This window comes from Gadus macrocephalus, chromosome 15 (genome assembly GCF_031168955.1).
Source record: "Gadus macrocephalus chromosome 15, ASM3116895v1".
Lineage (NCBI taxonomy): Eukaryota > Metazoa > Chordata > Actinopteri > Gadiformes > Gadidae > Gadus > Gadus macrocephalus.
In genome coordinates this window covers 1,750,767-1,775,762 of record NC_082396.1, presented here as the reverse complement: position 1 = coordinate 1,775,762, position 24,996 = coordinate 1,750,767, and the positions used below count along the sequence as shown (strand labels likewise).

At 47.4% G+C, this 24,996-nt stretch overlaps 3 protein-coding genes across 5 annotated transcripts; 2 read left to right on the top strand and 1 right to left on the bottom strand.

The window, feature by feature from the left end:
• The first annotated feature begins 186 nt into the window (after positions 1–186).
• LOC132473793 (IQ motif and ankyrin repeat domain-containing protein 1-like) lies at positions 187–10,963 on the top strand. Of its 2 annotated transcripts, XM_060074061.1 has the most exons (13): positions 187–541; positions 1,737–1,879; positions 2,605–2,769; positions 3,246–3,437; positions 3,556–3,681; positions 4,922–5,061; positions 5,555–5,609; positions 5,709–5,795; positions 5,929–6,037; positions 6,134–6,230; positions 6,785–6,919; positions 7,845–7,973; positions 8,258–10,963. In XM_060074061.1, exons 1-13 carry the CDS (start codon positions 472–474, stop codon positions 8,415–8,417), a joined length of 1,608 nt encoding a protein of 535 aa, XP_059930044.1. In that variant the 5' UTR covers positions 187–471; the 3' UTR covers positions 8,418–10,963. The 2 variants fall into 2 exon arrangements, with proteins under 2 accessions (XP_059930044.1, XP_059930043.1); XM_060074060.1 differs by having other exon boundaries at positions 5,929–6,230.
• Positions 9,921–12,070, bottom strand: LOC132473604 (serine/threonine-protein kinase pim-2-like). The gene is made up of 6 exons (XM_060073810.1): positions 11,952–12,070; positions 11,531–11,755; positions 11,075–11,324; positions 10,530–10,678; positions 10,251–10,440; positions 9,921–10,012 (listed from the first exon to the last, which is right to left on the bottom strand). The coding sequence occupies exons 1-6, from the start codon at positions 11,976–11,978 to the stop codon at positions 9,921–9,923; spliced, it is 933 nt and encodes a 310-aa protein (XP_059929793.1). The 5' UTR covers positions 11,979–12,070.
• Positions 12,071–15,275: 3,205 nt separating this feature from the next.
• On the top strand, positions 15,276–24,986 carry LOC132473790 (disintegrin and metalloproteinase domain-containing protein 8-like). Of its 2 annotated transcripts, none has more exons than XM_060074058.1 (25): positions 15,276–15,432; positions 15,813–15,916; positions 16,039–16,112; positions 16,222–16,300; positions 16,877–16,953; positions 17,518–17,737; positions 18,092–18,172; positions 18,264–18,332; positions 18,796–18,965; positions 19,077–19,158; positions 19,303–19,445; positions 19,863–20,040; positions 20,302–20,391; positions 20,630–20,825; positions 20,959–21,001; positions 21,108–21,288; positions 21,427–21,516; positions 21,614–21,698; positions 22,163–22,277; positions 22,418–22,598; positions 22,964–23,011; positions 23,092–23,139; positions 23,298–23,348; positions 23,712–23,786; positions 24,079–24,986. In XM_060074058.1, exons 1-25 carry the CDS (start codon positions 15,387–15,389, stop codon positions 24,121–24,123), a joined length of 2,571 nt encoding a protein of 856 aa, XP_059930041.1. In that variant the 5' UTR covers positions 15,276–15,386; the 3' UTR covers positions 24,124–24,986. The 2 variants fall into 2 exon arrangements, with proteins under 2 accessions (XP_059930041.1, XP_059930040.1); XM_060074057.1 differs by having other exon boundaries at positions 23,298–23,416; positions 23,691–23,786.
• The last annotated feature ends 10 nt before the right edge of the window (positions 24,987–24,996 follow it).

Here is a 24,996-nt window from a genome sequence, read left to right as displayed (position 1 = left end):
TTTTTCGCATACTGTCCATATCTTCCTCTCAGTTTAACTCTGCCCATCTGCGTTCTCGTGACGCCCGTCCTCTCAGATCAATGACACGTTCGGTGCGTCATATCAACTCTTTTTGCATAGTTAGTTGGCTCATTAAAAATATACATATATAATATTAGATATGGGCCCATATATTTCACTGAAATAAATAAATAAAATAAATAATAATACAAATAATACAAAAATAATGAAAAATGTAAAAAAATATACTTGTGAAAAACACAAGTTATAGACCGAAATGTAATAGTGACTGAATATTATTTATCTTTTTGCTTGTTATTATCAATATACTTTTGACCTAACGCGTGTGCTCCGCTTGACCGCGGTTGCCATGGAAACTTAAACAACGTCCCCGACACGCAAAGAGGACCCGACCTTCTTATTTCCCATTCATTCAAGTCTAAATTAATATGCCTCATGGTTTGACTAATAATGAGCACCCGCAACGCAAAACCATATCCAACAACTGAGCCAAAGGCGCAGAAAGGAGCAAAGAAGGCAGGTGAGTTGTGCTACTGGTTAGGGCCTGCCTATAGGTTGCAACATATACTGTGGCCTTTAACAAGAATCCACTGCGATTAGGATGATAGGGTTGATTGACATCCTAACAACAATGTGGTTGTGTGTTAAGGACCCGCCATTAATCGTGTACAAAGCAAGAAGTCAGAGGCGCCCCGAGGTGTTCATCGCGGAGTGAATTCGCCCGTGCCTGCGGGCAAAGCGACTCCTGCCAAGATGCATGTGCCGACGACGAATGCAAGTAGGCGATGGTTAATCACTTCCATGCGTTGCAAAATGTGTCCTCCAAAGGTTACTTTCTCACTCGTTATCTTCTGGGAAAATTTAACTTAAAGGCCAGACAGATGATGAACACACCCATATATGATAATTTACGCTGATCTCAGAGCCTCAGTCTCCAGTTTCCTTTATGAACTCTGTCACATAACGAATGGTATGCGGCAGAAAAAAGGCAGAGAAAATAAAGAAAAGGCTGCAGCATGACTAGAGAGTTTAACGCCACTAAAGAAAATGATGCAACTCCCGCTGTCAAGCCAGGACTTGAGGACAATCCCTCATTGTTTGGTCCCTGGCATGACCTACAGTACAGAGCAACTGCAAATAAAAGCATGAGTTACATTGTACACTTTTAGCTTCTAAAAAAAATTAAGATAATGGTATAAATCACAGCCTACCCCAAGGAAAGGTTATCCGTCTTTACCCCTGTGTCCGAAGCAAGTCACTACCCTGCACACTTTGCATGTACTACTCTGCCCATCTGCAGTCAGAGTCGGCAGTGATTACGAAACGCGTGCTTGTCTCAACAACTCTTTGATTTGAAAGGAACGGTTTTAGCCTTGATATCAACTCTGAATGTTCTTGTTTAAATACACACACACACACACACACACACACACACACACACACACACACACACACACACACACACACACACACACACACACACACACACACACACACACACACACACACACACACACACACACACACACACACCGGGACAAAATGGAGCTGTTGGGTTGTTGAGTTAAAGGGACGCTTATCGCTTAGTGCAAACAGGCCTCCTAGAGCAACAAAGGGGTGTACAATACAGCAGAACAGAACCCCTATCAAGGCCACATTCCCCGTAACAAACTAGCATGATTTCACTGAGTAACAACTTCTCTATGGGTTCCCAGAGGCAGTGCCTAGCACCAGAGAGGACTTGGCTGCTTTGGCCCTCCAGTGTGCCATGCGCCAACTCCTGGCCAGGCGGGTGCTAGCTCAGAAACGGAGGGAGAAGCAGGATCACGAAGAGCTCATGGATCGCTTGGAGAAAGAGGTCAGTGTGAACGCAAAGGGACGGGAAATCCTGATGAACTCTGATGAATATACACTGTTTGGTTGCTTAGAGGCTTTCCTTCACCTCACTTTGATCGATTGATTGATACACTTGAATGAAACCAAGAGTAGCATGTGCCTACTTGTATACGTGATTCAAACAAGTAGGACGATTGACACGCAAGACCATAGGAATTAAAAACACAGGTAAACAGCCTCCGAGGAGTGTCAAGTAGACTCAAAATCTGAGTCCGGAGGTGTTGTTGTGAAACGCTGGGCGCTGTGGTCACGTGGAAGACAGGAAGCAGTACTTTTTTAAAACTGAGGTGACTCAAAGGGGAACCAGATGACTGGTACAAGAAACAGCGACGCACAGTAGCGAGAGAAGGCCCATTACTGTCGGACCATAAAACACTGCTGAATGGGCGTGACCAGCCAAGAGTAGATTGGTGTAAGAGTGGATCTAAAGCAATCCAAACAGTGGCTATGTTGACCGTTTCTTTCTTCACACACAACTATCAAACATATTTCAGACCGCATTTTGAGTCCTACATTGTCCATTTCTAATGTGAACCTCAATGAATCCAATGGATTGACATCTGCCTCGATATTGTGTGTGTGTGTGTGTGTGTGTGTGTGTGTGCGTGCGCACGCTCGGTGTGTGTGTGTGTGTGCACGCGCGTGCGTGTGTGTGTGGGTGTGTTTGTGTGCACCACGCCCGCGAAGGCCTTTGTGGCGTTGGTGCGGAGAGAGCGAGAGGCGGCCGAGCGACAGCGGAAGGAGGAGGAGGAGGAGAGGAAGAGGAAGAGGGAAGAGCAGCAGCGACTCAAGCGCCTGCTGGAAGCCTCGTTTGACGGAGTGCTAAAGGAAGTCCTGGCCGTTCTCAAGGAGGTGAGATCACGGTGGGCCCGGCCATGAGGTCATAGCCTGGTCGATGAGCGCAGGCACCGGGGGAACAACAACACGCGTCTTTGTGTTGGTGACAGTGCCTCGATACACCCTTGATACACACACAGACTGCCGTGACACAATGAAGCCAACATCCTTTTAGTTTTCAGACAATAGGACACTGCAGCATGATAAGCGCCTAAGTGGACTGGATTCATACAGCGGGTTTAACCTCCTGTGGTCCAATCAAAGCGCTTAAATGTATGCCAAATGTATTCCTCACATTCAGTGATTGGTGCACGCATTTGGCCGCTGACGGCAGGTGTGAACTATGCAAGGCAACTACACGTCACACCCATGTTTTAATTGTACGCTATAAAAATACAAACAAAAAAGCCATCACTCCATGATACATGTACTCCACATTTCGAAGGCCTCCTTCTATGTTCCGATGCTGCGTTGGTCTGATCCCGACGCAGGTCTCCGAGAGGGACACGGAGAACGCCGTGGGGTTCGACGAGGCGGGAAGACGCCAGCGGCGGCTGAGCCAGCTGCGCGCGGTAAACACAACAGACGCCCATGGCAACAGCGCCGTGTCCGAGGCGGCGGCCGGCGGTCAGACGCATATTATCACCCTGTTGGCGGCGAAAGGCGCGGACGTTAACGCCAGGGTGAGAGACACCTTGGCTCCAAGAAGGCAGATGAGGCGCTATAAATACAACGGCACACGGGGTAGTTAACGCGTCGCACACGCGCGCGTGGGTAATGAGATTTCTTTCGGGGCTCTAGGGTGCGTTTGGGCGAACGCCGCTCTTCAGAGCTGCCTTTGGCGGCCATTTGGAGGCGGTGCAGACTCTGCTGCAGCTGGGCGGGGATCCCAGGCTCCGGGCAGGGGACGGTTGTACTCCAGAGCAGGTTACTGTTTGCATATGATTTGTTTATCTTTGGGCTTTTTCGTCTGCACTTGTTGTTGTGGTCCGGCCTGCGGAGTCCGTCTCCTTTACACACAAAGGGTTCAGTGTGTGGGGAAAGGGGGGGTATTTAGAGGTGACCTGTGGGTTTGCTTTATGGTGGGCGAGCGGCGACGCCCGCAGGTGTGTGTTTGGACTGCCTAGGAACCCCTCGCTCACACCTCATTCGCTTCATCGACAATCGATATCATCATAAGTGAATGCAAGTGCATTATTATTAATGTTAAAGCTATACTGTACGATGTGAGAGAGCTAGCATGATTTGAAATTAGCTTCTCTTCGGAGTTCCGTTTAACTCCTCCCCCACCCTTCAGGACTCCCTGCCCCAACCCCTCGACACAGAGCCGTGCACGAGCGCTAATGCTGCTTACGGCTTACTTCAACGGCAACCATTGCGTCACTTTTCAGGCCATTCAACTCCCTCAGCTGTCGCCATCGCTGAAAAGCAAATCCAATATTTATTCTTGTTTTTCCTCGAGCATTCACACAGAGGGGAGAGTACACAGAGGGGAGAGAACGCGCAGGCTTGTGATTGGTTCTTTAGATTCGGGTACAATGTCTCCGATTGGTAAGCATTTTAACAGGTTTATAGCAGATACAGAATTCGTTTTTTTTCTCGCTTCTTTTTCATTGCCCATAAGTTATTTATTAACATATTAAAAAGTGCATATCACTGAAAATCGTACAATATGCCTTTAATCAATATCACTATGAGTATGATTAGGGTTATTACTATGACTAGAAAGCATTAATAATTAATTTTACAGTTGTTGGTTTTATAACAGATAAAGGTAACGGGACAAAGTTTCATGACCTTCTAGAGGCATAAATATAAAGGCCTGTAGGCCTTTGAGACTGGCAATCCGGGCTATATAAATAAAATGTACTAGACTTGAATTGTCTAGTTAAACATTTAGTTGTACATTACGGTTTTATGAAGGTTTACTTGATCTGTACCGGATTTGAACACAAATGTGCTTTTATGGTCAGTGCGTGGACACGAAGCACGAAGCAAGTGTGAAACTAAAGTTGGTATTGGGACAGGTCCTAGGGCAGGTCGGATGGGAGGAAACGATGACGCAATCTCTGTAATTGTGTAACCAATGTCACCGTATGGCATTTTGGCCTTGTGAGTCTGTGTGTGTGTGTGTTTGTGTGTGCGCGCGCCCGTGTGTGTGTGTCAGGTGGCGCCAGAAGAGTCTGTGGCAGGTGTACTGCGTGGCTGGGACCTGAGCCTCACCGACTCTATGCTAACGACCATGGAGGCAGAGACACAGCGGAGAGCAGAAGAAGAGCAGGAGCACGAGGGGGCTTTGACTGATGGGTGAGAGCGAGACACAAACACTGCTGCAAAACTCCCTCTGGCCTATCCCCGGCCCATGCGCGGTAGAAGCATTCCTCAAGCCCTGTTCATAGTTTCCTCCCATTAAGAGTACAAATGTACACACAGTCACAATCCACTATGTCGCAGTTATTGCTGTCTGACAGTCGTAAAGCACAGCGCTGAAAGGGCACGGCAGTCACTCATGGCCCCGGTTGTGTTGTGCTTCTTCCGCTGAATCTGTCCATTGTCCTTTTCACTTGTTGTTTCTACCCTGCGAGACCTCCTTCCAGGCCTATTGTATTCTATAGCCCTTACACTTCCGCACGTCCCGGCTTGTAATGCCTGTGGAACAGTCCAGCACTGTAGAGGCAGAGCCAGAATGCCAAGGTGTTGAGTCAGGCACGGTGGCTAAGAATAGCCAGCGTTTCGTCTGTTTCACCGGCGAGCAACCCTCCACAACACACTCCAACTATGGCCTTCGCTCTCCCCCCAGTCTCAAGCAGGGGCTGGAGCTGGTCCAGAAGGAACACGAGCGGTGCCAGAGAGAGGTATTATGCACATCTGGAATCCAAAACGGAGTTCAGGCTACTGGCTCTCTGTCATCCGTCTGACCTCTGGTGTCACACGGCCATCTTTGGTGTGGGCAGCTGCAAAGGGCCCGCACCCAGCTGAGCAAGCGGATCAGTGAGCACGACGCCTGCTCCGGGAAGGGGATGGAGCCAGTCACCCTGCAGGTTAGTATGCTTCCGGGACCTGTGCCAGTAGTAGACGTAGTAGTCCTGTGCTCGGGAGGTTGAAATGACCTTTAAGTTGATAATGACAAGGCGTGGGTGTGTGTCTCTCTTTTGTGCTCCACGCTTTCATGAGACGGTTCACGGTGCCGAAGGCGTGCTGTCAGACGCCCGGGAGGCAGCGCGGCGCGCCTCGGATCAGCTGTCCCTCGCCAAGTTGGCAGTCAGAGAGCGCTCTGGCGGAGGTACAGGCCTGCGCTGTGCACATCACGACGCAATCACAGCATGTGGCCGTTCTGTTCTGCGCCTCGGTTGGTCGTTAAGGTTTTACGTGACTTTAGATTCCGTCACGGAGAACGGAGGCGTGCTCTGCCGCGTGCGAGATCTCGACGACGTTCTCTTCAAAGACGTCGGAGGCAAGATCAGACATGACGGCAGGTCAGGGAGACGTGTGAGCTCTACTTAGGTGCTGTGTCCTTAACTAAACCGGCCCACTCATCCTGATGGAAAGAGCAAACAAAGGAAAGATGTTCAAGATGCTACATGTGTGTGTGTGTGTGTGCGTGCTTGCATGTGTGCATCTGTGCGGTGGTGTGTGTGTGTTTGTATGTGTGTGTGTTTGTGTGTGTGAGCGTCTGTGTGTGTGTGTGTGTGCATGCGTGCATCTGTGTGGTGTGCGTGTGTGTGTGCGTCTATGCGTGCGTGTGTGCATGTGATGTTTTTGTGTGTGTGCATGTGTGCGTCTATGTGTGTGTGTGTGTGTATGTTTGTGCGTGCGCCGTATGCGTGTGTGCGCACGTGTGTGTGTGTGTATGCGTCTGTGTGTTTGGTGTTTGTGCGTCTATGTGTGTGTGTGTGTGTGTGTTTGTGCGTCTGTGTGTGTGTGTGTGTGTGTGTGTGTGTGCGTGCGTGCGTGCGTCTATGTGTGCGTGCGTGCGTGCGTGCGTGCGTGCGTGCGTGCGTGCGTGCGTGCGTGCGCGGTCTGAGGGCAGGTGGCCCCTGGTGGTGGACCCCGGCGGTCAGGCTGCCTCGTTCCTCCGCTACAGAGACACCAACTACCTGGACGCTGTCAGCCCTGGGGGCCTGCAGGCTGACCGGCTGAGGGTCTCTCTCCTGGGGGCTATCAGGTAGCACCACGGCAACGCCTTCCCACCCCTCCTGCTGTAGATCACCCTCTCGCTGCTATGACCGTTGCTATGTTCTCTATCAATTGATCGAATCGTTGAGGCGTTGACGCAATCTTTCGGGCCTGCGACCCCGATGTAAGGTCAGAAAATGATTGTGACTTCAACCCTGTTCTGATTCCTATCTGCTCTCCAAGCGACCTATAGACCTACGTACACTACTGGTTGCTATTCATTTAGAATTGGGCCAATGGCCTGATGATGGTGTATAGGATATGGGCCTCACTTAACCCTCTCTCAGTCGTGCCTCATGCAGCGAGTGAAGACGAGCTTAGACTATGTCCTTCCACCAAAGCATCCTAGCTATTAAGAGGGACAATGATATTGACTTTCACATACTTGGGTAGTGAAAGTTTGTTAAACTTGAGAAACCGATACTGATGCTGCATCGTTTGTGCTTTTTCGGCATCAATTGACGGTGGAAATGTATTCATTTATAAATAATGGAAAACAAAAAGTTAACAGAAGAACAGAATACAACGCATTAAGGCTCTCAGGCCTTCTGTAGGGCTACCGCGGTCAAATATGTATTCTCCGGTAGATCCTGTCGATTACTCATGCATTATTATCCCTGCTGAGTCAACACACAGAAAGCCAGCTCTTTTGTGCTCTTTTGTGACTTTTGTTTGGGGAATTGTGCGTGCGTTCTGATGGGAGTAAAACACCTAGTGGTTAAAGATCTGCCCCTTGGCGGAGGCATTGTTTCGTCTATGAGTAAAGTTATATGTGTTTTTTTCTATATAAAAGTCACTGTTTCTAACTGGGGCTGGCAACCACTGCATCCAACCCAAAAACTACGCCCATGATTTCCACCCTGTGACCCAGGTTGGGAAGCCCTGCGCTGACTGGAGTGATTATTGTTTGACAGATTTGGTAAGCCCCTGGTCATTGATATGAAGGAGGCGGAGCTGTTTGACTCGGTGCTGAGTCAGCTGGACCAGGTCATGCCAGGACTCGGCAAAGAATTGTTCAGTAAGGAACTTCTCCGGAAGGAAAGGTATGTGGCAACCAACCGCGGTTGGAAACCTACAGGTCATTCATTCATTCTGTGTGTGTGTGTGTGTGTGTGTGTGTGTGTGTGTGTGTGTGTGTGTGTGTGTGTGTGTGTGTGTGTGTGTGTGTGTGTGTGTGTGTGTGTGTGTGTTAATTTGTGTGCTGAATATCTTATCTCGCAATGGACTCTGCCCAATGACACATCGTAATCAACTATCATAAAATAATAGTGGCATAATAATTGATGTTATGACAATAAACGGTTTTGTGGTCTTGCTTTTGTTACAGGTATTTGAGCTTAGTCCGCTCCTCTGACGGCCCAAGTTATGCCAGAACTGAATTCCGGTCGGACCGCATTGAAAACTTCGCCCTGATAATTATTACTAAACAGCGCCACCCACAGGAACATTTACTAAAAACATTCTACCCCATTGAGGTCGAAAGCTAATTGTAACCTTTAGTAAGTGTAGTAACAGACAATGACAGTTTCCGACATGTGTGGAAACCAGTTTCTGTTGCAACCGTTTTTTGATTTAATGCTAACGTGTATAGCAACACCACAAAACCAGCAACCCTTCTTTTTTTTTAATAAATCAAATGTGTCATAACACTTTGGAATGTATGATTCAGTGGCCGACCCTTTGCACTGGTTAACCATTCACATTTTTCTTTCATTGATTGCAACTATAGAAGTTGTTTTGTTCAACAATGTCTATCTATGTTATAATTATTCTATTGTAATTGTAATGTTATTTGTATAGCCCTTAATCACACTCACAGTCTCAAAGGGCTTATCAGGCCACATATATATGACAAAACCCTAGCCCTAGCCCCCAATAGGGGAAGAAAATAGTCCCTTAAGAAGCAAGGTAGGATTCTTGAGAAGGAACGCAGAGCGGGGGATCCCTCCTTCCAGGGATGGTTTGGATTGCAATGAGTGCCGTAAGTGACACACATACAAGCAAACATTTTATATAATTTAGTTAATAACAATTCATTGAAATAGTGTCTATGGTGAGCGCATGCTGGCCGGTTACTTACACTGATACAGCAATTAAAGAACAGAATATGTTATACATTTAAGTATTAATAATCCATTTGACTACATACAGTATATTTACCACATAAAGAGTATTGGTGTATCTTAAATATTGAGACCTTATAGTCATTTTGTATGGTACCTTCTGTAGGGTTTCTCTCCTGTTTAGTTACGGATAACCAATGGTGACAGGCTGGCCATATTTACACACACACTGACTCTGGTCAATCTGCTAGCTGGGGCTTTCTTTGCGGCTCAAAGTCAAGTTTACATTGTGCCGACCTGGTTTGGTAGGTGGCGACACTTGCTAATGGAGTGTGTTGCCTAATAGGGTGTAGTAGGCATTTTTTGGTCATCAACACACAACAATGACATAGCATAATTAAGAATAGCATGCTGATGAAGCCTGTGTAGAAAGCAGGACAGATTTCATGGTTCTCTAACTCACCTAAGGTACACCTAAACGGAATACCTGACTTCTGCTTTGATTCTACTTCTGATGTACTTACTCAAACTATTCAGCAACTATCCTATGTCAGCCCACTTCACATCGGTACGGGGTGGCTAATATATAATTGGCCTTAGAAATGTGCGTGAGTGTTTGTTTGCGTGTGTTATTTTTATTTATAATATGATACTTCACTGTATGAAATAGAATAACCTATTTACCAAATGGCATGCCAACCACTAGATGGCCTCATGGTGTTGGGCAGAAGACGGAGCCAGACTGGACCACCTCATGTGGTTTTTAAACAACCATATCTCTAAATCATTCAGGAGTTGGGATTATGAAAATACAACCATGGCTCCGCACACGCTCTATGAACCAGAGGTCCTTCGGAAAGACGCACGTGTGGACTTACTGTACGCAAGAGGAGGCCGGTCGTCAGGGCAACCAGACGTCAGGCTGGCTCACAGCAGCCATGGATGGTGCAGCAGGCCCCCCAGGGCCAGGCGGCCCCCAGCCCTCTTGTTAAGACACCTCTTCAGGAAGTCCTTGCAGTCTGGAGGAGAAACGACCCGGGTTACAGTGGCGTCAGCCCCTGGCTGTGTGACAGGATGCCTGGCTTCGTGGGGTTCATGGATGCGTGCGTTTTGTTTGGATGCTTGCTCCAATGCGAGCTCATGCTTTTGTTTGTTTGTGTTTGGTTGTGTGTGTGTGTGTGTGTGGGTGTACGCACGTGTCTGCGTGTGTGTGCGTGCATGCAAGTGTGTGTGCGTGTGTGTGATTGTGTGTCTCACTTGGTGATATGTTACTCTTGATGCATGGAACCATTTTCCAGATGATTTGACCGCTGGTCTGGAAAGGGACGTCTCCCGTGAGCAGTTCGTAGAGCAGCACTCCCAGCTGCCACACCGTCATGGGGTCGGCTCTGTAGGACTGCATCGTGAACCACTCTGGGGGGATGTACGAGGCGGTGCCTGGAACACACAGGGTATAGCGTCACCACCCGGCTCCCAGGGCTGGGACAGGGGACCCCCACACAGGACAGAGGGGACCCCCACACAGGGGACCCCCACACAGGACACAGGGGACCCCCACACAGGACAGAGGGGACCCCCACACAGGGGACCCCCACACAGGACAGAGGGGACCCCCACACAGGGGACCACCACACTGTGGACCCCCACACAGGTCACAGGGGACCCCCACACAGGGGACCCCCACACTGGGACCCCCACACAGGGGACCCCCACACAGGGGACCCCCCACAGAGGACCCCGCTCCAGTGGACGGGCCCCTCAGGTTAAACGAGGCCCACCTGGGCGCCCAGGCCCCACCTCTTCAAGGGGGGGCCCAGCATATCGCCGTCTCTCCTTCTCTCCTCGTCCCCCCAGAACACTGACCCTCATCCATGCAGCACACACTCCTGACTTCAGCGTTACACACCTCGTTGAACCGTATGAGCCGAGTTTGGGATTAGGATGAATAAATGGTTTCAGTTCATATGGGATCTACTTTGTGGGATCTCTTTGAGGGGATATATAGATATACATATATATTTTTTCTTTTCAAAAGCCAGCTCTACTCTTTGCTGCTCTCTCTCTTCAAACCCTCTAAAGACCCCAGATGTCGCTACGGTGGCGAGTCAAACCACATGTTGTAGCCAGAGCCAGTATGAGTTTGAAAAGCTCACCGCTGAACTCTGAATACACCCCGCTGTTGTGGTGGCAGCCGCACCCCAGGTCTATGACCCGGACCCGGGGCGTCCCGGAGCCTGTCTCCACCAGGAGGTTCTCAGGCTTGATGTCGCGGTGCAGAACGCCTCTGGAGTGGAGCCCTTGGATCCCTTCCACCACTTGGTGCAGAATCATCTGATACAGAGAGAGAGAGCGCATGCACGCACACACACACGCACACGCACACACACACACACACTGTTCAGTCATCCTCCTGAACAGTGAACACACCTGAACACACTACTATCTGGATGTGTCCATCGTGCTGGGTGGTCCCGGCCCCCTGCCTGGAGCCCCATGAAGGCTGAACTGAACCCCCGTCCAGGCTGAGCCCCACACACCTTAGCGTCCTGCTCCTGCAGCCTGCCCCCCTTGCTCTCCATGTAGGAGAGGAGATCCACGCAGGCGCTGGGTCTCTCCTGGACCAGGATCAGCTCCTGGTCCAGCTGGAACCAGTCCAGCAGGAGGACCACGGTACCGGGGCCCCCCGGGTCCGGGCGGTCTTCAGCGGCCCTCAGCATCAAAGACACCTCCAGCGGGAAGTCCGTCAGCCGCCCTTCAACCGTCTGAACCACAGAGAGTAGATAGACAGAGGGAGCTAGTCCTGAAACACTCAAACCCAGCTGGTCTCGGCTACAGAGCCAAGACCAGGAGAACGGCAGTCCTCCCAACAGGTTGATTGATTCAACATGAGCATGTGATCGCCATCATAAGCAGAGTCGGAACATTACTGTAGGTAATAACACGATTAAAGCTACTCACCTCCTGTGTCATTGTGACCTTGGCCATGGGGATGTGCTTTATAGCGACCTAAGCAACAAAGACACAAGCTCACTGCTTTAGTGTTTAACAGAGGAGGCCGTGAATCAGACACATATGTGCTTCCACAGAGTGTGGCTTTCTGGCGTCACTCTTACAGGCAGACGGTCCTCTTTCCGGTAGCCAGCAAAGACACTCCCGAAGCCTCCCTGTCCCAGCTGCTGCAGCTCCTCGTACAGAGCGTCAAAGTCGGCTGAAACAACACAGACCGTTAGTGAGTCTATTAACCCATCCATCCCTCCGTTCAGCCCTTCATATCTAACCCTCCATCTGTCTGACCTGTGCTGCAGGTCGTCAGGCGGGTCCTGCAGGAGGAGGAGATACGGGGGGAGCTGTGGTCGGAGCGCTCAACACCTCCAGACGAGCTGAGTCCTCTGTCAGCTCTGTCTGTGTCCCGGGATCCGGCCGGAGACCCCGGCACCCCCGGGTCTACACGGGCCTCAGAGGGGTCCTCCGGCCCCCCCACAGCCTCCACATGGGGAGGTTGTTGCCCGTAGCTGGTCCTCAACCTCTTGGAGGGGCTTGGGCCTTCCTCGGGATCCTCTCTGCTCCTCTTCCTCTGCCTCACTCCACCCTCCTCTGAAGGAGGCGCGATGGTGAGCGAGGGAGAGGTTTCTGGTGTTTTAGGGACACAATAGAACCCGGTCTCCAGCAGAGTCCGGACCAGCGGCCGATAGGCCCGCTGCCCTGCGGTGGTCCTCAACCTCTTGGAGGGGGTCGGGCCTTCCTCGGGATTCTCTCTGCTCCTCTTCCTCACTCCTACCTGCTCCGAATGAGGCTTGATGGTCAGCGTGGGAGAGGTTTCTGTTGCTTCAGGGAAACAGCAGAACGGTGGCTCGGACCGAGTTCGGACGAGCGGCCGATAGGCCCCCTGCCCTGCGGTGGTCCTCAACCTCTTGGAGGGGGTCGGGCCTTCCTCTGGATCCTCTCTGCTCCTCTTCCTCACTCCTACCTGCTCCGAATGAGGCTTGATGGTCAGCGTGGGAGAGGTTTCTGTTGCTTCAGGGAAACAGCAGAACGGTGGCTCGGACCGAGTTCGGACGAGGGGCCGAGGGGCCCGCTGCGGTTGTTTGGCCATGATATGGATGAAGTGTGTTAGGTCTAGCGACTCAACAAACTCAGATCCGTATATAGCTAATAGTACTTATATTTCTCTCTGAAAATTGCAATGCAATGTCGCTCGTCAAGGTATATAAGTGCTTATGCCAAACATGTCAGTAACTATAGCGACCTGAAAAAGGTTTAGTTCTATGTTCTAAAATTTTAGCTGTGATGTCATAGAGCACGACGATTGTTCCATTTCAATTTGAGGAGTGTGCTTCCAATGTTCCAAATTGGCTGTTGACTAGCAACAGACAATATAAAAAAACAATAATTTTAATGCAATTGCATTCATTATAATTATAATCATCATGATATATCATATATTATATTACATATATTTTATACTTGCTTCCTGTTTTAAATACAGAAATACAAAAAAATATTTCAACTCATGTGTGTCAGTCTTAGTGTAGAGGCAGAAAAAACTCATTTTATTTCCTTTTCATACGTCCTTTATATTGCAATACATAGTATATATGGGCATATGGAAGGGTTCGATGTCAACAGCAGCAGAACTAAATGCTTATACATAAAATAACATAGGCCTACATAACAACCAATATACTAAATTACAATCAGGCAAATTTCATTACGTTTTTTAAGCAGGGATTTCAATGTAATGAAGAACATGTATGCATGGCAAATTGTGAACGACCACTACCTGCTTTCAATGACCCATTCACAACACAATCCCATTAGACAAGACTAAAATAAAACCAAATACACATCCCTATTCAACGGCAGACCCAACACACAGTCTGATGTTAGCACCATGCCTTTGATTTATGCAATGTTAAGATTGAATTACTCTATCCCCCCTTCTATAATCTCTAAATATAATATATAACCTCTATTCTATAAACTTCAATTAAAATATATTGAAATGATTGCGGCAGTAAAGTGCCAATGACTTGACAATAGTTATTGCTGGCTAATTGGGGATGACTAAACAAATCAAGCACTTCAGTGTAATGGGCCTAATAATTACATGCATTCATAGTGTTATGACATGCACCAATAATGTTGCTTAATGGTGATGGGTACAGCCAGTTCTGGCGGCACACTGTTATGTCACGCTCCCAAGCTGACTGCGGCCACGCCCATCAGGTCCACGGAGGACCTTCCATCTCGCGCGCCTCGGATGCTGAGCTCCACCAGTTGCTTCCAGGCTGAGCTACGTCGACCCCGGCTTCTGCCGATGTCTGTATGTCCGGCTTTGTCCTGCAGCTGGGAGCACAACCATAGGACTCCACACTCAATTGCCATTCAAAGTATTAATTGCTATATTATAGTCTTAAAATTTGTAATAAAATACTAAGTAATTAAACCTAGTTGAGTGACGTAAGTGATTAGGCGGCTAGCTTGCATCAGCTTATGCTTTTCAACTAGTGTTTGTTTACAATATAGCCGCTACAGCCACAACAGACGATTAGGGCAAAGACAGTAAGCAAAAATGGTAGTTGACACACCTGATTCTGAACATCTTTGCAAACACGCACATACACACGCACGCACGCGCACGCACACGCACGCACACGCACACGCACACACACACACACACACACACACACACACACACACACACACACACACACACACACACACAATGTTGCGTCTTAATTATCAAATGCTGAAACATACCAATCATTATCGTTTCTTCTTGCTAGGAGTAGAACCTCTCTACTTGCATGCGTTATGCATGCTTGAGAACACAACTTTATTACATTGGTATTGGTAAAACTTGAACTCTAAATCTCGTGGTTCTCTAGCGACCTGACACTGCCACCTACTGTCATGCATATGTAATAGCCGATCTATGTGCGCACAACCCAGTATCACGCTAGCCCCCAAAGCACATTCGAAGAGCATTATCACAGAATGCTGCTGTAACTTAATCAATGCATTATATAGATTGTTTAATGATATAATTATTTCTAATATTAATCCTGCTGCTATCTGTCATCTATCAAACTCAATCTGGAAAAAACGGCGGCGTCACTGCCCTCGAGTGGCCTGCCTTGGACAGTTCCCTTTATAAAGTAGATCATGTTGGTAAATTCGTTGGGACCTTGATTAACATTAGAAATCACGAGACAGCAGTAAAAAAAAAAGCGACCGGCAGAATCACTGTTATCCGGATATTGTGAGTAAGGGAGAAAAAAAGGAGGCGTGTGCAGAAGGCCGGGTTATTTCCCTCCCCAGGATTCAATGAAGCATTAAGCCGAAGTTTCTGAACGGGTGAAGATATACAGTTTGGACTACTAGGAATAAAACATGCAATACTTGGATTATTTAATATGTCTATACATCTTCTTTGGGGGTAAGTTTGTCATAACTACAATTTTCACTCTGATTTGTGTTAGTGTGAATTACATGTATTATCTTCAGTGGCCACTCAAGTGGAAATTCATCTTTGGTTTCACAGAAATACATACACTTATAAACTTAAAAAAGACATAGACACACAAACGAATCTTTCATGGATAACAATAGCCTACATAAGATAAACATTTAACATGAGTAAGTGGACCTGAAATAATAAACGTTTGGGTGGAAAGAACATGTGTTAATTATGAATCGTAAAGACTGCAGCAGTCACTAATATGTATATTTTTTCGGATGACAGAAGACGGAAAATCTTTAATATCTTTATTTTTCTTTTTAATTCGATCTTTCTCTTATTAATGCATGTTTTTCTAGGGACGTGTGTGGACAGCCTAAAGAAACTACCTCATGTGATCAAATATGAAACAATTACGCCTCAAAAACTACATAAACTATCTCAAACAAATACAGAACAACAGGTAGGCCTACACTCCCTAACATTTATTCGATTTTCTCTAATCTTTAATTTACTGTTGTCTTTGTCTGTATTCCAATATTTGCCTTCATGTCCCCCTTGTTTCTCTGTGTGTCATGTTTGCAGAAAACCCCTCCAATAGTCACATTCTCACTGGCCATAGATGGGCTGAACAGGACTCTCCACTTGGAAAGAAACATGTAGGTTACATGCCGTTAGAAATCGTGATCAAACTGGCCCCTATTTTCGTTTTAAAGCTTCGATCCCATAGCGATTATATGTAATCGGCCACATTTGTTTCCATTGTAGACATCTTATTGGGAGAAACTTCACTGTTGTACATTATTCTGACCAAGGCACTGCAGAAACAACCATACCAGATTATAAGGTAATAATGTCTAAACTATCCATCTATCTTTACATTTTATTATTTTGCTGTTCGTACGGTGTATCATCAGGCTTTTATTTACCCATAGCGTTTGTGACTGTTTAAAGTATACATCAGAAAAGTAGGCGGAAAAGTTTATCCACAGGTTAATAAAATATGACCAAGTTAAAACCACATAACGGATGTGGTAACTCATGCTGCATGTTTCGGGTGTGTGGGTCAGGATATCCTGGGTCTAACGTTTAACCTGTCATTAAGTCTCGTCAGAGTACACCCATCAGGTCTTCCTGCACACAGCCTTTTTAGGCTCTTAAATGATCAGATCTGATGTTCAATCAGCCGCTGTATTCTCTGTGAGTAGCATGAATAGGTGTGTCGACCGCACCGGGCTGTCAGTTATGACCACATTACAACAGCCCTTAAATTACTATAGGTCCTTGCCCCACGCTAAGGCAGGCCAATCCATAAGCAGACTTTAGTACCAACATTGTAATAATTATGTTTTTAATTTCTTCACGAATGATGAAGTATATATATTTGGCCTTGTCTCAGTGTCTCTTATTGAACCCTCCCCAGGACCACTGCTACTACCATGGGCGCATCGTGGAAGTGGAGGACTCCTCGGCCAGTATCGACCTCTGCTCAGGAATCAAGTGAGTGAAGCGTTCCCAAAGTGTCTTGTGTTCAGGGGAAATCCCCATCTGATCAGAATCCATGGTTTACTGCATGAAGGGAGACCCAGACGACCTCTGATAGCACCGTCAGGTCTGTGTTGGACCGTCCCTGAAGGTCTGTAAGCCAATCACCTGCTCACGTTGCCAAGGCGATGGCACTGAGACCAGGCATGCATGGCTTCTGACGAGGACTGCTGTAGTAAACCAAAGAACTCTGATGAATCCCTCTCAATTATTGTGAACAGAGTTAGGGATAGGATAGAACCATAAGGAAAAAAATGTATACTTTTATTTTTCATTAAATTGAATGCGAATCCTTTTGTACTTTTTACTATTTAGCAGCTCAGACAAACCTTAGAGAATACCTATAAGGTCATTAAGAGGCCGGTAGGAATGAGGCGTCTATCAAAGGGATGCCTACAGCTTGGTAGTAGACAGTGGAGATCGAACCCAGTGCCCTTTGTCTGGGGGACCTAACACCCCACCCAGACACTAAACGGATATCTCAGTCTGACCTCCAGCGTCCTCTCTCTGCCGCCACAGCGGGTACGTGCGTATCGAGGACCAGTCGTACCTCATTGAACCCCTCGCAGAGGAAGGGGAGACGGACCAGCAGGAAGGCACCGGAGAAGGGGAGGGGCTTCACGCCGTGTACAACTCCAGACACCTGAGACGGAAGAGGAGCTCCTGTGGCCATGACAACGAGGAGACCGTCTTTGACCACGGGTCGATCCCCTCCGGACTGTTCCGTCTCAGTAAACCGGTACATTTAAAACGTTGGCCAATCGAAACACAGGTTTATGCTAAGACTCGATGAAGACAGATTTTTTTATTGTTTCAATGTGTTTGCTTAAAGATGATGGAATCTTCCCTTCTTTTTCAGCAACATTACAATATTCATCACACTCTTACGAAACACTTACACAACAACTTCCCCTTGTTGTGTAACATTGTTATTTCAAAAGGCTTTTATGTGCGTCTTTTATTTATTCATTGCTTGTGCAGTTCCTTAATCATATTGTATTTTAACAGCTGAAATATTAAAATAAATGAAAGACAGAACATGAAAACTAAACATGAACAACCAAATATGTGCAACTTTCATTTCATTATTTAGAAAAGCTCTCAGCAGATGAAGAAGTTCCAGATCAGCAGAACCAGAACAGTGGAATTGGTTCTGGTGGTGGACCATGCAGAGGTATGGCCGCTGTTCCTAACGTGTTCTCATATTACTGTGATTATAACGGGTCACCCTCAATATTCATTCTCGTTTTGTGCTTCATTTCTAGTACAAGAAGTACGGCAGCAGGCAGACTGTGGCAGCGAGGATGCTTGCGGTGGTGAACCACGTGGACAAGGTACCAGCTGGGGGCAGCAGGGCCCTCCGGCCCAGACTGTATGAGGGGCTTTCTACTGTCCACTGTTTAGTGGTTGACAGTTATTAATCCACAGCGTTTTAAAATAAATTCAGAAATGGGCTTATGGATTGACTTGAACTACAAGCAAACCAAAGAAAAGTGGTTTGAAATTGTTCAAGGGAAGTTGAATGAAAATCGTTGCTGTTAGACGCTTTTATCAAAAGCTGCTAACAGTGGATTCAGATACTGTCATTCAGGAGCAGCTAGGAGTTTAGGGCGTCTTGCTCAAGGATTCCTCCTTGTAGACTGCACCCCTCTGGAAACTAAACCCAGTTCCCTTTGGGCAGGAAGTCAATCACCCCATGCCATCCTGCCCAGTGCCCCATGCTTATGATCCAAGCCTCTTAACGTGGACAGGAGAGTCTTCAGTACTTCCTCTGACATGTTCTGCTATGGTGTGCAGCTGTATCGTAGCCTGGGTATCCGCGTGATGCTGGTGGGTCTGGAGATCTGGACCTACCGAGACCAGATAGAGGTCAGCCCCGATCCCAACATCACATTGGAACGCTTCATGGCCTGGCGCCAGCAGACACTGTTACCGAGGACCAAGCATGACAACGCTCAGTTCATCACGTAAGACCCGCCGTGTTCATCTGTGAGTGTGACGTGGATATGATCCATCTGTTCATATTGGTATTAGGGTTATGGTCATGTTGAAACATCTCCCCTCTCTGATTGGTCCAGGAAGGTGGATTTCATCGGCAATACCGTAGGCCTGGCGTTCACCGGTGAAATATGTACCAGCCGTTCTGTGGCCGTCAACGAGGTAGAGAACCGTCGTTTCAACACATAGAAGCAGAGACTAGAGCCAGGCCCCATCGGCTGACGTTCCCCACTGAATGGTACTCAGCCGAGCGTCTGACTCATGAGGAACGTGCTGATCCCTTCGTTGGTTGGCTTTCTCCTCCAGGATCATGACGATAACGCCATCGGGGTGGCGACCACCCTCGCCCACGAGATGGGGCACAACCTGGGCCTGTCTCATGATGCTCCAGGCTGCGTCTGCCGGTCCTCCCAGCCTCAGAGCGGCTGCATCATGGCCCCGTCACACGGGTAGGGAGATCACCTGCCTCCTCAGAGCCCTCAGCACCACACGCGACGCCACAATAAGAGCTACTCCATCCTCAATTGGGTCTCCAGTTAGTCACGGGGGCAATAACACGAGACGGTTTACAATAATAACTGACTATAGTTTGTCTGTCTGTCTGTCTGTCTGTCTGTCTGTCTGTCTGTCTGTCTGTCTGTCTGTCTGTCTGTCTGTCTGTCTGTCTGTCTGTCTGTCTGTCTGTCTGTCTGTCTATCTATCTATCTATCTATCTATGTATCACCCTCAGAACCAAAATAAGGCCGATTTATACAAATGGTAATTTAGGTAAAAAAAAATATTTTGTCCCCTGAATGAAAAGTCCTGTGACAAAGGACTGTATGTGTTAGTGTGGGAGTCAGGTCTATGGTCTCTTCTTCGTGCAGGCATTTCTATCCAGAGGTGTTTAGCACATGCAGCCTGGACCAGCTCGCCCAGTTCCTGGAGCAAAAGGACCCTGCTTGTCTGCTGGAGACCCCCTCTACTGACCGCATCTTTGGAGGCCCCGTGTGTGGAAATGCCTTTGTGGAGCCTGGAGAAGAATGTGATTGTGGCACTGTGACGGTATGTTCATGGGGTGCATACTACTACTAGTAATTTACGATGTATTCATCTCAAAGCACCCTAGCCATTGCACTACCTTTCTTGTCACAGATACAACCACACACACACACACACACACACACACACACACACACACACACACACACACACACACACACACACACACACACACACACACACACACACACACACACACACACACAGGATTCTCCATCTCTCCAATTCACTTATTTTTAGTCTCTCTTGAAATTGGTCTTTCAGGAATGTAAGAATCCATGCTGCAATGCCACCACATGCAAACTCAACGCAGGGTCCAAATGTGCAGAGGGAGAGTGCTGCAGTAATTGCCAGGTAATGAACACGCATGATTGTGCGCACACACACGTAGTATAAATTCTACATGGTACACTCACACGTCTCACTTATGAACATATCAGAGCCGGTTCTAGCCGGTTTCATCTGAACGTAAATTCTGTCAGTATTACAGAACCGAAGAACCGAGATAGGCAGAGTTTGCCAGGCTATCTCGGTTCCCTTCCCACAGCCGGGGGCCATAACCTTGTCCTCTTCCCCCTCTCGGTGGCTGCAGCTGCAGCCGACTGGCACCAGGTGCAGAGTGCAGGCCACAGAGTGTGATATGGCCGAGTTCTGCACCGGCTTCTCAGCCGCCTGCCCCAAGGATGCCTTCACCCAAAACGGCCGGCCCTGTGACCGCGGGAGTGGCTACTGCCTCAACGGACAGTGTCCCTCCCGGGAGCAACACTGCAAGAGACTTTGGGGCCCAGGTAGGATTTAGGACGGATCAGAAGTCTGTACGTCACGCCCAATGTACGGTAGACCGTCGACCGATTGCTCTATGAATTGGATGCCTGCAATCACAGCACTTACTGATGATTTATCATTTATTTATTATTGTAGATGCTCAGGAGGCATCGGCGCGTTGCTACAGCGTTGCTGGCAAGTAAGTACTCATTTACAAAAAATGAAGATGCACGTCACTAGCACTCAATAGCCCATATTAATGGTACACTGTATGGGGAGATAAAACTGTGGATTTCTCCTTGCAGGGATCAAAAGTGTGGGACGCTGATGTGCTCAGGAGGCTGGAAATTCCCCCTCACTAACTCACGGACCACTTACTCTGTTCCCAATGGAGAGCCATGCTACGAGGCGTCCATAGATCCTAAGGACAACTTCCCAGCCGATTTGGTGAAGATTCCTACTGGGACCAAATGTGGAAGCAACATGGTATGCAGCACGGTGCTCTTCCAGTACGCCCGCTCAGAGAACAACGCTGAATCCTTTCGTTGCATAACAACACCAAGTTGGACCAACAGGGTTGTGTGGGTCAACTGTGTGTGACCAGGTCTTGCGTCTGTGTCTCAGGTCTGCTACGAACAGAGTTGTCAAAACAAGAAGGACATAGTGAGTGTCTACGGAACGGAGGAGTGCTCGGATAAGTGCAACGACCGCGGGGTACGGAAAACTTTTCACTCCGTGTTAACGGTATTCATCTCGCTGTAGCAAGGTCCCGCACAGTAGGAGTGACCGACGTGTGTGACCTCTTCCACAGGTGTGTAACCACGAGAGGCAGTGCCACTGTGACCCCGGTTGGGCCACGCCCTACTGTGATGTGAAGCTCACAGAAGGGTCTCCAGGTACCGTACTAACTGCTATGTACTAACTGTGCCTACTCGCCCCTGCTTTAATGAGCACAGACATTAATAAGCAGATAGGAGTTATTAGGCATCTTGCTCATGGATGGCTAAAGTTAGACTTGGGTTTGACCCTTGAACCCAAATGTATGTAACCATATAAATATGTTTTGTTATACGGAACCACTCTTTAGTACTGTACTCTACTGAAGACCTTATGCACATAAGTAATGTACTGTAACAAATTACAAAACTGCACAGTATCTTATGCTTTGTTTTGTTTAGGTCTTGTTTATGACCTCAGGGAAATGTTTGTGGTTGCCGGTTTTTTGTCTGCACATTCCCGACTATCAATAGCTGCATAGTTCTGTGTGTGTCACACGCTGCTTTGTATTCTCGAGACATGTATTTAACGATTTTCATTGCTCATTGCACCCTTTAAAACCCTTTTGTGTGTGTTCATGCAGGGATGAAACCTTCTGTCGCTATTGGTTTGTCCGTGGCCGCAGTGCTGGTTCTTCTGTTCGTCGGGTTCTTCGGAGTAGTGCTGTGGCGCAAAAAGAGCAGAGGCTCCCAAAAGAGGTGATCAAATATCCCCTTGCTACGCTCCGTTCCAACACTGTCTTCTTTTACCAACATTTGCAAATGCAGATTATACACTGACTTGCAAGTGTCACCCATGTCTGATTCGGGGGGTATCGTTTGTGTGTGTTTCCACGCAGACCTCGCCACACCTCCACTGGAGAGGTCAACCCCGTGTTTCAGTCAGGACAGGGAAGCCCTCGTCCCAGGCCACCGTCGATCGGCAAGCCCAAGTTTGTGACGTCTACGGCTTCTCAAGTCTCTCGACCGGCGACTCAGCCTCTCAGGGGGGGGTTAGTGCCCAGCAGAGCTGCCCCGGAGGTGAGAACCACCGCCAGTTGGTTTGCACGATCAGGTTAGGAAAAGGCTGATCTAGTGATTAGAAAGAGGATCCTTCATGAGAGTATCCGCTCTGCTGAAGTGTCCCTGAGCGGGCAGTAGAAGCTTCAAGGCAATGAACCCCAGTCCACTGACTGTAGGGCCCCAGTGTGAGTCCCTGTGGGTCATTCCTCTGAGCAAGCAGAATCAAGCAAATGAATCATCCGGCCGTTACATTTTAAATCAATGACACCTCTTTTTGTAAAAATGTTTTCCCAACGTCTTTAGAACAGTTCAGTTAGAAATTGCAAATGTGGTATTAAATAAAGAGGACAGATTTCATTGACATCCACTCTGTCTCCACCCAGCCTCCCAAGAAAATGGCCTTTGTGGCTCAACCGCCTGGGGTCCAACAGGTAGCCTGCCACACACCCTGTCTTCACGTGTTCTGGTTCTCGTCTGTTGAAGTTTACTGACAGTTCTTCCTTTCGTTTAGATGGTGAAGCTTTCACCAAGGGTCCCAAGCCAGGATATTGATTTAAAGGTGAAAATACATTTTGAAAATATCAATAGCAAATGTTCGGCTATTTGTATCTACATTTTTTGTTTGTTGATGATTCACCAATTCCAACGCATTTTATCTTCTTATCTATGTGTGGATTCAATAATGTATTAATGAATATTCATTCACTTGTTCCATAGAACAAACCGCCCCCACCAGCCAGACCGCTCCCACCGCTTCAAAGCAAAACGGTTCGGTTATCCCCCACACACACAGACACACGGACACACACGCACTCGCCATCTTGTATATTAAAGTGGCCGAATCTCGATTCTTCCCCTTGCCCCTTTTGCTTTATCTTTGTCTTAACCAAGACAAAGACAAAGACAAAGCAAAAGGGGCAAGGGGAAGAATCGAGATTCGGCCCAAGTGAGCTCTCAAATCATCTTAAAAATAAGGGGTACATAGCACTCAATCTTATCCCTTAATCTTGATCAAATTGGGTATTGAGATACCACTAGCTCTCGCATGAACGCGCAACTTCAAGGGTAAGGGGGAAGATAAGGGGTAAGGGGAAGTATTGAGATTGGGCCTTACTTTCTCTTCCTATGTAGGTCACAAAACCAACACCCCCAGTACCTCCCAGTAAGCCCTCTGGTTCCCCATCCCCGTGGACACATAATCAACTGGTATGTATTGAAAGTGGCTTATTTGAAACGGTTCCTTGGTAAATCTGAATTGAAAACACAAAACCTGCATGATTTATTTTTACCACATTTCGTTGTTTTTTATGTCCTTGTGAAACACTTCCTTTTCATTCCCACTTTCGACAATAAAGAAATTCCTTGTGTGAGTTAGTCAGCAAGTAGCTCTGGTTACAAATACATTTAAAATGGTGCGTCTCTGTCTGTGCTTGTGTGTCTGTCTCCGTCTGTGTGCGTGCGTGCGTGCGTGCGTGCGTGTATATCTTCTTCTTCACAGCCTGCCGCCAGAGCTGCTCTGAAGCCTCCCACCCATCTGCGATGAATGCCGGAGCGGTTGCGTTCCTCCGTCATGAGGAGACCTCTCATAGTGCTTCTTACGTTTGACTCATCCTGCGCCTTGGGTCTTGCTCATTCCTTCTCCGGATCTCATCGCACCCGGTTTATGGGAACCGCTCGGCGGGAAAGATCCTAACCTCGGCACATTGTGGCTATGGTGATTTTCAAATTCCTAAGGTGCTTGTGTGTGTTTTCTTTCAAAGGCGATGCTCAGAAGGAATACAGAATCTTTAATGTGACATCCGGTCCAACCGGACATGAGCACGGGGGAGGAATGAGATTTAATCAGCTGGATTGGTTACTTCTAAATAGGTCAGGGTACAACTGTGTTATGATTGGTTGACACAGGACTTTTGAGAAGAACATTTCAGACCGTAAAAACTGGATCTTGCTAAATAGATGATTGGGGTTAAACAGCCAAGGCAACATTTGAAAGATTTTTAACATTCGGCTATTTTTAAGGCTGTCAATCATTTATCTGTCTTGCTTTTTCTATGACTGCATTGCGAGTAAATGGGATTTCTGTAACATACCAGAATTGTTATGTACTTTTTTCTATGAATGATTTTTTTCTAATTTTCCCTTTTTGGTTAAAGAGATAATTTTTTTTTAAGTTGACGATGCCATGCACTATGACTGGAAGTATTAGACATTTATTTTGATGAAATTTGGTAGCTTTTGTTTTACTTTTTATATGACATTGGATGCAATACGTTTCCAACATTGAGTTGAAAATATATGGTGATGCTATAAAGCCTAATATAATATGTATGTATTATTTATGTTTAATATGCAACTGTACCTGGTTGACTGGGAAAGGGAATAAAATTGAAAAATGTGAATTTTGAACTCGCTTTGA